We start from the raw sequence: 17,323 nt of genomic DNA on the forward strand, positions 1-17,323 counted from the left end.
AATCAAGCATCACTGAACATTTTGTGCAAGTTTCAGGTCTAATGATTAAGGTCAAAGGTCATTTAGGGTCAATGAACTTTGGCCGAATCGGGGGTGTCTGTTGAATTACCATCATAACTTTGAAAGTTTATTGGTCTAGTTCATTAAACTTGGACATTAGAATAATTAAGTATCACTGAACATCCTGTGCGCGTTTCAGGTCACATGACCAAGGTCAAAGGTCAATGAACTTTCTCCGAATTGGATGTATCTGTTGAATTACCATCATAACTTTGAAAGTTTATGGATCTGATTCATGAAACTTGTACATAAGAGTAATCAATATTACATTGAACATCCTGTGCGAGTTTCAGGTCACATGATCAAGGTCATGTAAGGTCAGTGAACTTTGGCCATGTTTTTTTTTTGTTGAATAACCATCATATCTCTGTAAGTTTATTGGTCTAGTTCATAAAGAGTGGACATAAGAGTAACCATGTATCACTGAACATCTTGTGCGCGTTTCAGGTCACATGACCAAGGTCAAAGGTCAATGAACTTTCTCCGAATTGGATGTATCTGTTGAATTGCCATCATAACTTTGAAAGTTTATGGATCTGATTCATGAAACTTGTACATAAGAGTAATCAAGTATCACTGAACATCCTGTGCGAGTTTCAGGTCACATGATCAAGGTCAAAGGTCATGTAAGGTCAGTGAACTTTGGCCATGTTGGGTTTTTTTGTTGAATAACCATCATATCTCTGTAAGTTTATTGGTCTAGTTCATAAAAAGTGGACATAAGAGTAACCATGTATCACTGAACATCTTGTGCGAGTTAGAGTAGTATTCAAAGTCAGCACTGCTGCTATATTGAACCGCGTGATGCAGGTGAGACGGCCAGAGGCATTCCACTTGTATTCCTTAGAAATTTGACAACCAAAAAAAAAAAGCTTTCACCACAAAATGAATGTCATTTTATAGTCCCGATGACTTCTACGAGCAACAAAAAATAGTGTTTCGCTAAAAATGAATGCCATTTTCGTCCAGATAAATTTGAAAAGAAAAGAGATGTTTCGATTTTTCTATACAAAATGTAGGTCATTTTCGTTACATTTCTCCATTATTATCACACCTACCCGGGGCCGATTGCACGAAAGGGTCTTTGCAAGGACCGTCTTTCGTGTCGCCCATCTTTTATGATGCGCCATGTGAAACGCATTTTAAATAAATTATCTCCAAACATATTTCATTCGTCCGTTAAAATTAACAGAATATTTGTTTATAAAATGATATGATATATCATGAAATTGTATAAAATTTGATTTAAAAGCAAGCTAACATATCTTATTCTTTATCATAAATTTCAGAAACACCCCGCTTATAACAACGTATCATAAAAGATGGGCGACACGAAAGACGGTCCTTGGAAAGACCATTTCGTGCAATCGGCCCCAGTATTCCAGGGATGATGCCATGGAGAATAATACACGCAGCACCCTCAGGAAATCCTGGGGTTGCTGAAGGCCCCGGCTTATAGGGCCATATGCCTTTAAAATACCTTTGTCTTAATAAAAAGAACTGCTACAGGGGATGAAAGAACATTCGCTTTGGCTGCGTTAACATTGGAAATAATGTGGGGAAACTATGTGTAGGGAAAATAAAAATCAGTATAACGAGAGCGGAATGCCATATCCTTGTCCGTCTTCTTCGTTCTCAGCTGGCGCGGTTAGAGACTGAAATTTTGGCTTTAAATTGGGGCTTGAGAACTTTTGACGGTAATTGGTTAAATTGGTTGGCAGCTTATGTGAACGTGGGAGACTATAATGATCTGACCAGTTAGCCCCCGCGCCCCTGGCCCAAAACTGTTTCGAACATTATGCGAAGGAGCGTCAGGTAGCGATCGAGCAACAACAAAAAATCACGAAGTGAAAATGCCTGAGAATGTTTTTCATAACCATTTCATCTACATGTATGATACCCATCAGGTCCTTATTTTTGTGTTATACACTCTTAAAACAGATCAGTCAAATTGACTAGACCAGTAGTCAGCTGGGAGCAACTGATATGGCAATCACTGATAGTCACATCTCTGACATATATTCTAGTCAGAAATAACTCTGTTCTAGTAAAATATGACTAGAATAACATTTGCACCCTTCTGACCCTATTAACTAGTAATTTTTGACTGATTTGTTTTTAGAGTGTATATATATATATATATATATATATATATATATATATACATATATGTATATATATATATATACATATATATATACATATATATATATATATATATATATATATATATATATATATATATATATATATACATGTAGATGAAGGCGTGTGATTTCAATTCACGATAAGGGTGACAAAGATTTTCCGGGTGTTTCGTTTAAACGAACGAAATAGGAGGCTGCACTCTACAAGCTCCGCTTTTTAGCAGCCTCCTCCATTTTCAACCTGATTTGTAATAATCTTGAATATAATTTTCTGTACAGGAATAATTGAAATATGTTTTGTTATTTATATATGTCAACATGTACAGAAGAAACTGTAATTGTTGAAAATGGAAATAAACGAATGAAAGTAAGTGAATGAAATAAACAGGAGTGAGCCAACTGAACGAGCGAAAAAACCTTCTTTCAACTTTCAAATGTCAGACACCTTTCAACGTAATATGAGGTATATAAATATAATTTGGTAGCGAATGTGGGTTTTCCGTATCAACCCCCTTTAATGGGCCTGGGATAAAATTCTTGAAGTGAAACTAGCATTTTAGCATTTGGAGCAATTTGAACCCCGAGGAAGAACAGCAGTATTTTGCAAATACAGCTGAATTGGGTGATCCTCCGTTATTATTGTATGTATCTCTCCTGTATATTGTATATTTTTTTATTTGATTACGGAAATAAAACAAACAAACAAATGACAAAATCTATATTTTCCTGATACTCAACATGGACATCAGTAACGTAACAGGCGGGGGGGGCATGCTGCCCCCTGTCGGATTTCACCGGGAAAATTAAAAAAAATGAACAGGAAAAAGAGAAAGGGAAAGGGGGAAATAGAGGAAAGGAGGGAAATTAATTAGTGAAAAGACAACTAAGAAATATATTTTAGAAAATGGAAAACGAAAAGAGAGCGGGAAAATGAACGAAAGAAGAACATGTGAGAAAGAACAAATCATTCCGAAATAGACCTATACTAATACATAAGCATGATTAGTAAGAAAGGGAATAAATTAAAAGAGGAAAAAAAATGGCAGACAAAATGGGGAAATGAAGGTAGAATGTATAATGAACTAAAAGCTTAATTGAAATATGAAAATAGGGACAAGCGCTTCGCGCTCGCATTATTTGATCAGTGAGACGGTTTTATGGCACTGTCCTTAAAATGTCTCTATTTGATCAGTTTATCTGGCAACTGAGGTGACTCAATTTTTTGCAGGTGCCCCCCCCCCATGCCGTGACCCAAGGTACGCCACTGTCCTGATGCATGCTGTAGATACATTTTGATTTTTTTTTGTTCGGTCGCTATGCCCTCTCGCATAATTAGAAATATATATTTTTATAGTGGTGGGGGAGGGGGCTAGCTGCTTGCTACCCACAATAGGCCATTTTCATTGTATTAAATATACCAACGTCGAAAATTTCTCCAAAAAAAATGTCTAGAACCGCGCCTAATTGGGCCAATTTAAGCATTTTCAGTGAAATGAGAGGGGTAAAACATTTAGCAAATCGTAAAAATTAATGCTACTAGAAGATTATAATTAATTTGGTAAGGTAAAATACTTATACTGCCTGAAAACAAATAATTCTATATAAAGATTTTGTGAATAATTAAGATGTTTTTTTTCTTGTAAATAGTGTAAATATGTTCACTAAAAATGATCGAAACTTTCTGCAACATTAATAAGTAGAATTAGTATTGAATTTGTTGTAAAATATTGAGATTTAGTTAAATTTATTGTTTAAACTATGATAATGACATTATTTGGGGCTAACCTCGATTAGCATCTTGCTATTATGTTAGCTCCAATTACCAAATGTTTTGTTTATATGTGATGTACTATTCCTTGTAATTGTACCTGAGTGATATTTGGTAATAAATTCATTTCATTATACCCCCCCCCCCCCTCCACAGACTGGCCTCCCCCTCCCCAATGCGATCCCAGGCCGCGCCCATGCCAATATTGACTCGTGAATGAAAGCGGGTGCGCATGCACATGCAGCACGCACAGAAACAGCTGGGCGCGAGGAAAACAAAACGCCTAGTTGTAGTGCCGGAGAAGTAGGCACTTGCATTTTTATTTGGTGGAATGAAAACAAAAAAGTTAAATAAGGAATTAAATTAAAATAAAATGTATGTTTTTATAGATAAAAAATATATAATGTAATATTGTTATAGATTCTTTCTATCTCGACTAATACCTTTTTATGCTATCTTTACCATGATTCAATATTCTGACATATAGATAAGCTATTGAATACCCTAGGCAAAAATTGGTACGATCCAAAACTAGCGCTCATGCATATTTATTAGGGCGGCAGCGGGTAATTCAAATGTAAAGAATGCGTGTAATAATATCTGTACGCTGGATATTGCCATTGTAATAAATTTCTGTTTTTACCTTTTTACCAAATCAATTGGAATTCTTGGAAGATTTCTGGCATAGCACTTCATTCAAGGGTGTTCGACCACACCCTTGGTATTCTTAATTGGCTCTTGTTCGATTGGAAAGAGTTATTTGCGGACGGCATCGTCATCGTGAAACCGTTGTTTCGCATAACTCAACTGCACGTTAATTTCAGCGGGAGTGCAGTAGACAAGCCAGCTTGGCACACGGGGTGAAAGCCAACGACAGCATCGGTCAGATGACAGTGGCTTGCAGCAACTGCTTCAGAGAGACAAAAAAAACAGGCCAAGACGTTCCAGCTTCCTTTAGATTTTCTCTGACCTGTGAATTTAGACACTGAAAACTATGGCTTTTTCAATTGGTAGTTCAAACAGTGACATCATGACAAACATGGCACAAGGAGGGCAGCAGTTTGGAGGAAGGAAAACAAAGCGAGATGACATTGCAAGCAGAAACGGACCCCAGGCGTGCAAAAGGGCGGCATTGGGCACAATAACGAACACTTCATCGACAAGAGTACAACCTGCTCGAGCTGCCAAACAATTTAGGGTAAGCATGCCATGGACATGATGGACTAAGGCCAGGAATTTCCTATCCTACTGAGCCAGTCTTATTTGTGAATGTGAAGACTGAAGTCTGAATCATGTGAATAGTAAAATTAACTAGAAAGTAGAAAAATTAAAATGTGATCAAATTTAAAACTCTTGAAAAAAAAGTTGTGACAAGAAATTCAAACAAATTAAAGCATGTAAATTAGGGTTTAAATTAATCTAGACAGCTGGCAGCCATCTATTTCGAGGAGTTTAATATAAAACATTTCTATTTTATTTCTCGTACACAGACGGCTCATGATCTGATGATCATGATGATCATGCATAGCCTGGAGGCTCCTGACTAGAGAGTAAAAGTCATATTTGCTTGCTCTCAACAGAGCCTGGAATTGACTCCCTTAGTTTTACATCTAGGGCCTACACGCACTGCCCCAAAACCTGAAACTTTCGCCCCCAAGATTTCTACTTCTAAAAGATCTAGCCCTAAATCATGTACATGGGATACAGCTTCATTTCCAACTTTTCTACTACATTGATTTCATTTTTAAACAAGAATTCATTAAAAAAAACAGAAAAATGTTATGAAAAGGGAAGAACTTGCCACATTTAACGTTGCCATCTTGATTTCATTGTCTTTCGCTTGGCGAGAGCATGCAAATCGCAATTCCAGGCTCTGTTGAAACTTGAAAAGTAAGCATGATTTTGACTCTCTAGGAGCCTCCAGGCTATTGCAGCCACCATTAGGGGCTTAACAATGCAAAATATCCCAACAGGGCTTATTGATTTTTGTCTTTATTTCATAAAAAAATTGTAAAAAGAACTGGACCGACATTAGATATTTAGCCCTTTTGGCCCGAAATGCACCATTATCCGAACTTCATAAACATATATGGCCAATGAGTCCCAGGCCAGTACAGATCGAGTTAGAATTTCGGTCTCTGTAATTGGTGACTGGATGTAACGGAGTATAAATGATAAAACGGACAGGAGCTATTGGTCTAGATTTAATCTAGCCTTTGAAAATTTGGGATGACCCATCTATCACATGCTCATTTAATAATTAAGGTGATACATGTATTTCTTCAAAATCTTAACTTGACCCTCAGCCCTCAGACTCTAGCTAGCATACTCTGTCATTAGAGTTCCATACATGTATGCACCCTCCCCCCCCCCTTAACATGTTCCATTTTTCAGACATGTCAAAACATGTTAGTGCTCCTAGCCAGGAGGCTTCTAGAGAGTAAAAATCATTTACTAACGTAAGCTTACGCTCATACGAAGCCAGGTCTTCCTGGTAATTGACCCACACGACAGAAGCCAAAACCTGAAACTTTCACCCCCGAGATTTTTACTTCTAAAAGATCTAGTTAACAGACGCGTGCGTCGGGTAACGTTGGCGAAGAACAATAGGAAGCAAGATGGTGGCGTAAACATCGGGCAAGTCTCTTCCATCTTTTCACAATATTTTTCTCATATTTTTTTATGAATTCTTGTTCAAAAAATAACGAGGGTGTAGAAATGTCAGACATGAAGTTTTATCCCATGTACATGATTTAGGGCTAGATCTTTTAGAAGGAAAGTAGAAATCTCGGGGGTGAAGGTTTCAGGATTTGGCTTCCGTCGTGTGGGTCAATTATCAGGAAGACCTGGCTTCGTATGAGAGTAAGCTTATGTTAGTAAATGATTTTTACTCTCTAGAAGCCGCCTGGCTAAGTGCTCCCATGTCTCAATTTAGATACATGTAAGAATCAATAGACTGACAAAAATCTTAATTTATGGTGAATTCATTTAGGTTTCTGGGGAGAACTCATTCCCTGTGTTTCAAGATGAGAATGCACACTCAAGGTTACAACAGGGCAAATCATTTGTGATTCCGTCCGCCGCTGCAGCACCAGCCTTTTCCATTCATGTGGACACAACATCAGCGTACGTCCAACCTCCAACTACGTCAACGTCCTGCAAGAGCACAGACAAAGAAAATGAACATATACTGTTAGACACTGCTCTGTCACTCCGGTTCCCCCTCAAGCCCAAAGAATTCCTCTTAGAAGTTCAGGTCCTGATGTAGAAGATAACAATGTCAGTCTCATTGAAGAGACATCGTCAGGTAAGGCAGGCAAAAGTGACACTGAGTTATGTGTGATTTGATATGTGCTTTTAGGGCCTACTGCATTGCCATGGTAGTGGCATACACGGGGATATTCAATTTGCTTTAGTGATATTTCTAGTTACATGAAATGTGGAGGGGAGACGATTATGATTTAAAAAAAAACGAAAAACTGATGAGCTCGTCTCGGGTATCCGAGAGATAAAGAGATGCTGCCATCACCCCCTCCCCCCCTCAAAAAACAAACTTTTAAAGAATGTTTCCTATAGGTGATTAAGTTTACAAAATTTATCTATTTCGAATAATTGACAGCCCAAGACCAATTTTACAATGTAATTTAAAAATAAAACCTACACACCGCTGACATCCAAAAAGGTAAGCACTGAACTTGAAATTGCAAAACAAATTGTAAGAACAGAAACAGGGATTTAAAATGGACCAATACAGAAACTTTTTTTCTTCATGTGGTTGGACCGTTCCTTGCACTTTTTTCTGAATGGATATTTTTTTAAAAGGAATACACATATTCAGCTGTAAAACCTGCCAATCCTATCCTGATTGAATGAGATTTCTACATGGACATTTTAACTCTGCTTCTTGGATTCTTTTACTTTGATAAATTGTCTATAATCTTCCAATTATAGAGTATTCACCTATGCTTCTGGATACATCCCTGGATGCGAAGTGCATATCACCTCAGACACTGGTTGCCGAACGTGACTTATCCTTGGGAGAACCAGAGTATTCAGAAGAGATCTATCAGTACTTGAAGATGGCAGAGGTAAGTCGTTTGGGGAAGAGAAACTCCCATTTCCGGAAAGATGAAATCAGCCAACAATGCTTTCTTTTTATTCAGTGATGCCAGTTTTCAGGCTCTGGCAATGTATTTTTGTGTACAAAATATTGTTTTCTAGGTGATTTTCAGGCCCTCTGATCAATTCTAACTGGCATCCCTATTGATTGTATTTTTCTTTGACAGTGCATTTCTCATGCCTTAGGGACGCAACAAAAGCCATCAGTCCCCCCCCCCCCCCCCCAAAAAAAAAAAAAATTGGCCTACTGACAAATCATCTGAAAGGTGAAAAAAAGAAGTCTCAATGGGCTAAGGGGGAAAAAAATTGCTCAAAGAAGTAAGGAAAATAAATTTGCATCAACCCAAACTTCCAGCTCCCCCCCCCTGGTATCTAATGGCGCATCCTTTACAGTAGTAGTGAAGAAAGTTGTGACTTACCCAGGTGCCAAACTAGTTCAACTGCTGTATAATTTTTCATTTATCTGTACTCACAGCTGAAGCACAGACCAAAGCATGGATATATGAGGAAACAACCGGACATCACGAACAACATGCGATGCATTCTGGTCGACTGGTTGGTCGAGGTATCTGAAGAATACCGTCTTCACAACCAAACTCTATACCTAGCCACAGCGTTCATCGATAGGTTCCTATCGCAGATGAGCGTACTGAGGGCGAAGCTCCAACTCGTTGGTACTGCAAGCATGTTTGTAGCATCGTAAGTCAGAAATTATTGTGTGGGGTTGTTACGTCCTTCCTGCTTTTCAAGATGTGTTCTACATGCATGATTCTGTTGGCTTTCCTTACACAATTTCACCTAGCAGAGGAAATATATAGGGGTGCATGATTGCTCATTGTACAAAAAGTAGCCCATCACAGGTGGCCCTGCTGAAGTCTTAGGACTACATTACAAAAATATGTTTGACTTGGGGGGGGGGGGGGTTAAAATATGTTTTCCATATTCTGGTCTGAAGAAGTAATTCGAGTTGGCTGATTATTTGACTTACATGTACATGTACGTAAAGGAAGGTCAGCTTATGCAGACTCTGCTTTACTTCAGTCTGAGATCAGAATATTGTTTAACATAACTTGGCTTCTAAAAACAGATTTATCGTTTTCAGTGATTTAATTATCTTGGCATTATACATATGTTAGGCGATAACGGGGGGGGGGGGGGGGGGGGGGCAGTAAATAATGGAAAAAATTACCTTTCATAAGCTAACAAATTGTGACATCTAGTGCCAATTAACCCTAATTCTCCCGGGGGGGGGGGGGGGCCATAATGGCCCCCCCCCCCAACAATTTTCGCGATATATCTGCTGCGCGAAATTTTTTCACCTCGCAGCTCACTGACTTTTTACATTCAAGTCTCGCGCAAATTTTGAGACCAAAGTTGTGACGCCCGGGTACGACATTACGCAACATTATGCAAGTGCATGTCAGACCCAAAATTGCTCATAAACGTGATTTCATGTACAAATCCAATGCAAATTGCGTATTTAGCCAAAATTCATAAATGTATCATTATTTCTACTTTTACTGATTAAACTTAATTAATTTTGCCTTGTTTATGATCAGAATTATGTCTGGAACAATTTCCATTGAAAAAACAATAAAAAAACAAAAAGTAAAAAACAAGAAATACATAAGAAATTCATAAAACAATAAAATACATAAGAAATTTATTTCCAAACCAAAGTTTTTTTGAATTACGATTGTTAAGAATGCTACAAAGAAAATTTCTACCAAAAATTAGCATTCTAGGAGCTTTATTTAGTGAATTAGAGCAAAAAGTATGATTTATGCATAAATTAGCATAATTAATTCATATAAAATAAAATCTCATTATTTTGGAAAATTTTACCATACAGCCTTGTAGATTACATCGCACACTACCAGCGTGCAAATTTTTGTGTCGCTCGCGCGATCGGCGGCCGAGATCTTAAGGGGGGCCATAATGCCCCCCCCCCCAGGAATGACGAATCAAAATACCCCGGGAGATTTAGGATTAAGAGTGTTTTGTGATAAGTCGCCCACACATGGAAGTGTATTAAACACCCGATAATAAAAAAAAGTAAGAATGCAAGTCAATAGTCATCATGCAGACATTTATTTTGATGGGACCAAAATTAACAGGTTGTTGACAATCCATCTCTCAAACTCTTTCAGTAAATACGAAGAGATCTACCCTCCAGATGTGAAGGAGTTTGTCTACATCACCGATGACACCTACTCCATCAAGCAGGTCTTACGTATGGAGCATCTGATCCTCAAGGTCTTATCGTTCGATCTAGCTGGACCGACAATCAACTGCTTCTTGCCAAGATTTCTCAAGGCAGCTCAGGCCAACTCGAAGACAGAACATCTCACACAGGTATCTATGCCTAAAAAGGCCCCCAGAATTCCCTCAGGCTCAAAGGCCCCTGGAATTTCCATGAGAGCCCTGGGAAATGAAAAATATTCCATGAAACTCCCAAGTTGGCATAGGATCCAATGTAAAATGTACTGAAATGTAGCAGATTTTTGGCTGGTGTGTTCAAATAGTCACCCCAGATATTTTTGCATTAATTTTTGTCTGTCCTTTGCAAGATATAATGTATTGTGGGGGGAGCTATATAAATCACTGGGGATATAAAATGCCAAAATGTGAGCCCAACATTTTAAGAAGTCTGATTTTCTCATCTTATTCAATTTGGGAAATGCTATAAAAAAATCTGAGACATCTTACTAAAAAACTATAAATGTTATTGATCATGATTGAGCAACTTTCGTGGCTTGCCGTATACCAGCCGTTCGTAATAGCTTCAATCAGCCCCCTGGCCTTGTGAAATATTTCTTTTGACAACTTAATGGGATGAAATATTTTAGAGCAGCAGGCATCTTGAAAATGTTATGCCTTTCACAATTTGGAATAGGCAATCATTGTGAATCTGATGGGTGATTCATAAAGCCGTTTGTAAGTTGTGTGTAGACTTTCAAAATAATTGGTGACCCTTTTGCTAAATGATTTTCCCCAGATTTCCGTTAGTTCCCGAGATTAGGTCAACAGTTTTTTTTTAATCGCTCATGAGGTGCAAACAACCTGGACGTGGCGGAAAAGTGATCGATGTTTCTCTTGCAGTAATAAAGAAAAAGTTTTGCTGGGTTACCAATCTTGGCTTGCAAGAGAAGGAAAATCTGTTGAAATCTTGTAAGGAGAAAAATTCATTTGCAAGCATTACAAAAATAGTACTGTGATCACCCATCATGAAAAGATCTGTTGACTTATATTCAAACGGACTTTACATGTCTGTTTGGGTTTGTTTAAGGGGTTAGAGTATGCGAGTTGAATTCCTTGCTTTATATAATTGAATGGTGTTTCATTTTTCTTTTTCTTTCACGACAGTACCTTGCTGAGTTGACTTTGCAAGAGTATGACTTCATCAAGTATGTCCCGTCAATGATCGCTGCTTCAGCTGTATGCCTTGCCAACCACACAGTCAACAATGAAGGATGGGTATGTATCGTCCTCAGGGTCACATTGCAGAAAAAGCCGAGTTTAAACGCAATTCAAAAAATCAATTGAAAGTCCCTGTTACTTGCATTCCATTGGTAGAAAATTTGCGTTCGATTGTTAGAGTTTTGTTTAATTGCAACACATTCTGCAACCGACCTCATTTTCCTTTTGAGATCCCAAGAAAGGCAAAGGGTGATTCCAGTTAGTCTTTGTGTCCAGACAGTAAAAAATATACAAAATTTGCAATCCTTGAGGTATTATGTTGGAAAGCACACAACAAATATAGGATTTCCTTTCTTTAATTAACATGATTTTTGGTAAAGTGGGGTTGGCAGTTCTGGAATCATGAATTCAAGTGAACATTGAATTAACTGTCCAATTTTACATCCAGCTTTGAGATTTTCAGCATTGTTCGATATTCATCTATTCAAATCACTTTTAGTTGGAGTGATTTTGCCTTTAAATTTTTGTAACACTTTACTGTGAAACCAGCCCCATGTATTTTGGAAAAAAGTCTACCTTGCAGAAGGCAAATTTTGCCTATATTCGGAAAGATTTTGTGATTCACAAGATTCAGTTTTATAAGTAGTGACCCATAATATATTAGAGTTCCTCTCTGATGAAATACTCAAATATTTTTTTATGGTTGAGGTCTTTTCTTTATCTCGATTAAAATGAGTGAATCTTCTTTCTTGACCAGACCCCAACGATGGCGCACTACACTGATTACCAGCTTTCTGACATTTATCCCTGTCTACAAGACCTTCATCAGCTATTCATCAAGGCACCTACCATGGATCAGCAAGCCGTCAGAGAAAAATACAAGTCACAAAAGTGAGTTTCTTGGACTGTTGGTTGGGATTCTCAATGCAATGGTTTAGGAAACCTTTTTTTTTTAACGACACAAACGTCGTCCATGTTTTTCAATGTGTCCATGTCCATTATCTGCAAGTACAAGTAACTTGGAGAATTCCATAGCCCTAATTTCCATCGTCAAGGGCAGATAAAAACTTGTATGGGTTGGGACCTGGAGGGGGGTATGGGGCTACCTTTCTCAACATACGGCCTAAATTGGCAGAATTGAATAAGCTTAAATACACACATGTAGCAATGAATGGGGATTTCCCAAGGCTCTTTATATTTTTCCAGGGTTCCTTTAGCATTTTGGGGGCTAAGTTGCCTCAGGCTACTTGTATTGAGCACGGGTCCACCTTTTGGTGCTCATAGCGCTTCCAAGGAAAATAAATATACAGTTTTTTTTTTAATATCACCTTTATTCAAAACATGGGGAAATGAAATAGAAAAAGAATAGCAATTTGGATTCTCCTGAATAAAACACATTATACAGCTCCCAAGAATGTTCTATAATCTGATTGGTCCAAATCAGATATCGATTTCTTACTCTTAACGTTGAACAATTTGCTCTTGTTTCAACATCAGGTACAGCGGAGTTTCTACGACACCAGTCCCCACTACTCTCCCCACTCTATGATAATGGACTCGCAGTATGCCCTGGAAAAGGGACAAACAGAAGATATTTCGAGACTAGATCATTTAGACATTATCTGTCATGTAGTCTCAGGGACCAGACTCCCTTTGAAAAGGATTCCTGAACCTCCAAGGAACAGTACTTTGTCCAATGAACCGAAGGACAGCACTAGTTGGGTCATTTGAGAAAATCCTGTGATTGGTTACAGTGACCATGTTCGTTGACCTGTTTTTGCAGTCATTCTGCATTTGAAATCCTTCAAGCTATCGGATGTGATTGATTATTTATATTTTTAATACAGGTGTGATTTTCAAAGTTTAATTGTTACGCACCTTTTTAACCTTGAACCCAACGTTATGCACTCTATCCCCTATGACATGACTTTTTTATCTGTTTATTTCAAAAAGGAAAATCAATCGTATCAAAATCACCATCATATACTGAAAAAAAATGTTACTGGTAATTTCAAATTATTTCATGATAATTCCAAATTTTGTTTTGTTAAGTATAATTTTATTTTTAATGAAATTTATTGATCAAAGTCATGTCTTATTGTGTAGAATTGCTGATCGGCGATTATTACTGAAACTTGTGGGATTTTAAATCTTTTTAAAAATGTGTAATGGTAAACAATGGGCTCTGTGCCCTATCTTACAAAGAGTTAAGATTGAATGCACTTTGTGTTTGATATCTAAAATAGCTTTTTCACTTCACAAGTTTAGAACAATAGAGTAACGAAGTGTGCCGTCATCAGTTTTCTTCTATTTTTTTTTTAAATCGTAGTTTTTATTGAGAAAAATCATCTCTATATCTCTCTATTTCATAAAACGTACACAAATATGGTTATTACATCAATGTAATTTCAGGTAACTTGTTTTTTTTTCAATCATTTTGTTAAAACCAGGGTGAAGATATACACATGTTTCAATGGTTTTGTTTTTATCTGCAAGAGCAGTGCGCATTTTAGCTTGCATGCAGCTTGAGCGAGTGCGCCAAGCATTTTATTGTGAAATACACTTTTTTAGGGGAAAATACAGTTTTTCATTCCCAGAGGTTGGCAGGTTTGGGTATTTCATCATGCCCTGCTGCAGAGTTATTGTCTAAAAAAAACCAGTGATATTCAACAACAAAATGTGATGTCATACTTCGGTACTCTATTGTAAGTGAGTTTAATTTGAATCTTTTTGTAACTTTCTGTAAGATGGGCAATGATAACTATTATAAAGAGAATACCTTTGTCAAAACAGTTCCTGGGATCATTGTGCTATCAATTTTTTTTTAAAGATTTCAAGGGTGAAAGGCTGTCAGCCTGTGGTATTGGGAGGGGGAATTTTTCAGATAATTATTTGCCTCTTTGATTTGAATCATTAGTGCTACCATTAGCAAGCAAGATGTGCAATCAACATCATAATAGTAGACATTTTGTTTTTATTTCATCCATTTCCCACCAACTTGGTCTACATATTCATATTTTACATTGCAGAAAATTTAATATCTTTCTTTTTATTCAGATTTTTCCCAGAAATTTTCTTATTTAACTTATGTTATTTAAGAGAAAGGAGGGTTTTTCTCTTCAGTGCTAAATTGCTATGTAGATATTTTTTCATGACTGGGAGCAAAGGGATGGAAACTTGATCTGCACTTACTCTGTCCGTAATATTCTTGATAGGATGAAGCAATTGGAACTTCAATTTTATCTGGATCTGGTTTCCTCTATTCTTCAGACATATTTTTGAGAGCTCCCTATTTTCCTACGACTTGCTTGTATATTTTGACTTTGGCAAGGATTATTTTTTAATTCCCACACCCTACCATATCTGAAAGTACCAAATTTCTGTATTTTGTAAGGTCACAATAACAGTCACATGATGTATTAAATCATATTCTCTTATAAATCGGCAGCAAAAAGCTTTTGTAATACTTTTAAAAAAGGTTAGATTTACTATAAAGCAGTTGCAATGCTGTTTAGTATTGGTCCTTTTGAATTTTTGATACAGGCTCAGTTTTGAAATAGCCTGCGGAGTTAAAAAGATCTTCGACATGTAAATTTTACATATTCATTCTGATTCATCAGCCTGAAAGAAACAAAATATGCTATGAATCAAATTACAGCAACAAATTGAATAGCACCTTTTTTAATTCATAAATTTATGCATGTTCAAAGAGGAATATTTATATAGCTGAACATTTTAGAAAGTGAGGGTGATGGTGGTTCCAGTATTTGAAAAAATGGTGCAACCGATGAACAAATTTTATTTGTAAATAATTGTATATATCTGAAAAAAATAGAAAGGTATTGTGTTCTATATACGTCACTTTCTTGGATGTACAGTTGTACATATTTTGATATGTTTAACATTCTTAAATTACAAGGGTTGTGATTTTTTGTTCTAAGAAAATCACTGCCATCATGAGAGAAAGGGGATTTTTACAAAAAATTGATCTTTTATAGTGTATACATACACAATTTAGAAATTTAAACAATACTTTTGAGCAAAGTGTTTTTCTATGACATTTTTAAACTAAAAACCGAAGCTAGACTTCAATTTTGCTTCATATGCAAGTGATGGGATGTACAAGAGTACATGCATCACAAATTTTTAAAGATTGTTATTGAACAGTACTGGAACATTTTGGTGGTATGTACCCCCTTCCATTAAATTCATACGGATGACAAATTACGCTAAATATGCGTTGATCTTGAAAAGAACAACAAACAGCCCTCAAAACAATTGTGGTTTGGAAACAAAAAAAAATCATTTTTAACATTTTGAATGATTTGTGATGTATTTGTATTAATAAGCCATAATTGATTTGATTACTTGAAACCTGAATTTTATGTGTGAATTTTAAGGTAACAAAGAAGAAAAAAATTTAAATAGAAGTAAGATAATCTAAGATCAGGCTTTCAAAACAGTTATGGTGGCTTGTAAAAAGTTGCATCTCAAAATTTCAATGATCATGACTTCATGTTGCATATTACAATTCATTTGCATATCATACCATGTCTTTTAATGAATGAATAAAAAAAAGAGAAAAACACTAATTAAAACATCATCCCTCAACATCTAGTCTTTTGTTGCAATTTATTTTTGTGATGTTAGTTGTATGTTATGTCTGTAATTTGAATGCAGTGTATTCCACTATGTTTTACATAGAGAATTCCAGGGTTGAATATGCAATGAGCAAGCCGATTTTATATCCCCTCCTATTTTGTCTTTTATTAAAATAGAAGAGAACATAAACAAAAGTGGATTGACAAGATGACTGCTGTAGCATTTAAGATGATCATTACTGCAACTTTTCTACAAGGATGTATGAAAAAAAAAATGATTTCATATACAGAAAAAGTGGGCATGTGGGGACAAGACATCAGCCCACCCAGGAATGTAGGAAGGAGCTGGGCAGATTTCCCTCAAGAAAAATTTGAAAAACGAAAAGGTCCTCAATTTGGTTTGAACAATATATTCCCATAAAAAAATGTGACTTTCAAAAGTGGGCACACTTGTGTAAAAATGGCATTTACATTGAAAATTTTGATTATGGCACTACGGTGGGGGGGGGGCACAGGCAGGATGTGCCCCCCCCCACTGGATCTGGCCACTCGTTGCATATTCATGATTGCATGTGTATAATGAAAATATTGATAAAAAATTAGAATTAACAGCTTTGCTATATTCAGATTTTGATGAAATTTCCAGCATTTTGCTCTGAATTTCTTTCTATTTAGATTACATGTTATTTTCAGCAAGAGTACTCCTGTCTTGTTCCTGTTTACTATTCTAATTAATGGTTCACAACGGACGGATAGGATATAAAAGGAAAATAAGATTTTGTAGATTGTGTTTTTACCTGTTTTTCATAAACAGAAAAAAAAGAATTAAAAATCAACCAAAAAGAGGATTCAATATCTGACAAATTTTTAAAATTTGAAATCGACTGGATTGCTATTTCTATTCAATTTGCTGTGTTTTTTTTCTTTTCTTTTTGTCCCTTCTCGGGATCCTTCAAATAAAAGTGCCAGTTCCCTTAGGCAGAGCATTGTCAATAAGAGGTACTCCAGGCTGAAAATAATGATTTGAACATAAAGAAAATCAGAACACTGAAAATTTGATCAAAATCGAACATCTCAAAACTTGCATTTATCTCTCTTGGAACAGTTTGAATAATGTCTTTATGCATATTCAATGAACAAACTGATGATGTCACATCCCCACTTGTTCTTTTGTATTTCATTCTAGGTTTATTCAAAAAAAATTCTAA

At 36.5% G+C, this 17,323-nt stretch overlaps 1 protein-coding gene across 1 annotated transcript; it reads left to right on the forward strand.

The window, feature by feature from the left end:
* Positions 1 to 4,584: 4,584 nt before the first annotated feature.
* LOC121409442 (G2/mitotic-specific cyclin-A-like) lies at positions 4,585 to 16,125 on the forward strand. The gene is given in 9 exon segments (XM_041601378.1): positions 4,585 to 5,173; positions 6,968 to 7,184; positions 7,187 to 7,282; positions 7,927 to 8,063; positions 8,570 to 8,793; positions 10,245 to 10,449; positions 11,461 to 11,571; positions 12,272 to 12,405; positions 13,012 to 16,125. Coding segments are annotated over 9 exon segments (1,380 nt in total). The 5' UTR covers positions 4,585 to 4,969; the 3' UTR covers positions 13,064 to 16,125.
* The last annotated feature ends 1,198 nt before the right edge of the window (positions 16,126 to 17,323 follow it).

The sequence above is a fragment of the Lytechinus variegatus genome, chromosome 1 (genome assembly GCF_018143015.1).
Source record: "Lytechinus variegatus isolate NC3 chromosome 1, Lvar_3.0, whole genome shotgun sequence".
NCBI classification, from domain to species: Eukaryota; Metazoa; Echinodermata; class Echinoidea; order Temnopleuroida; family Toxopneustidae; genus Lytechinus; species Lytechinus variegatus.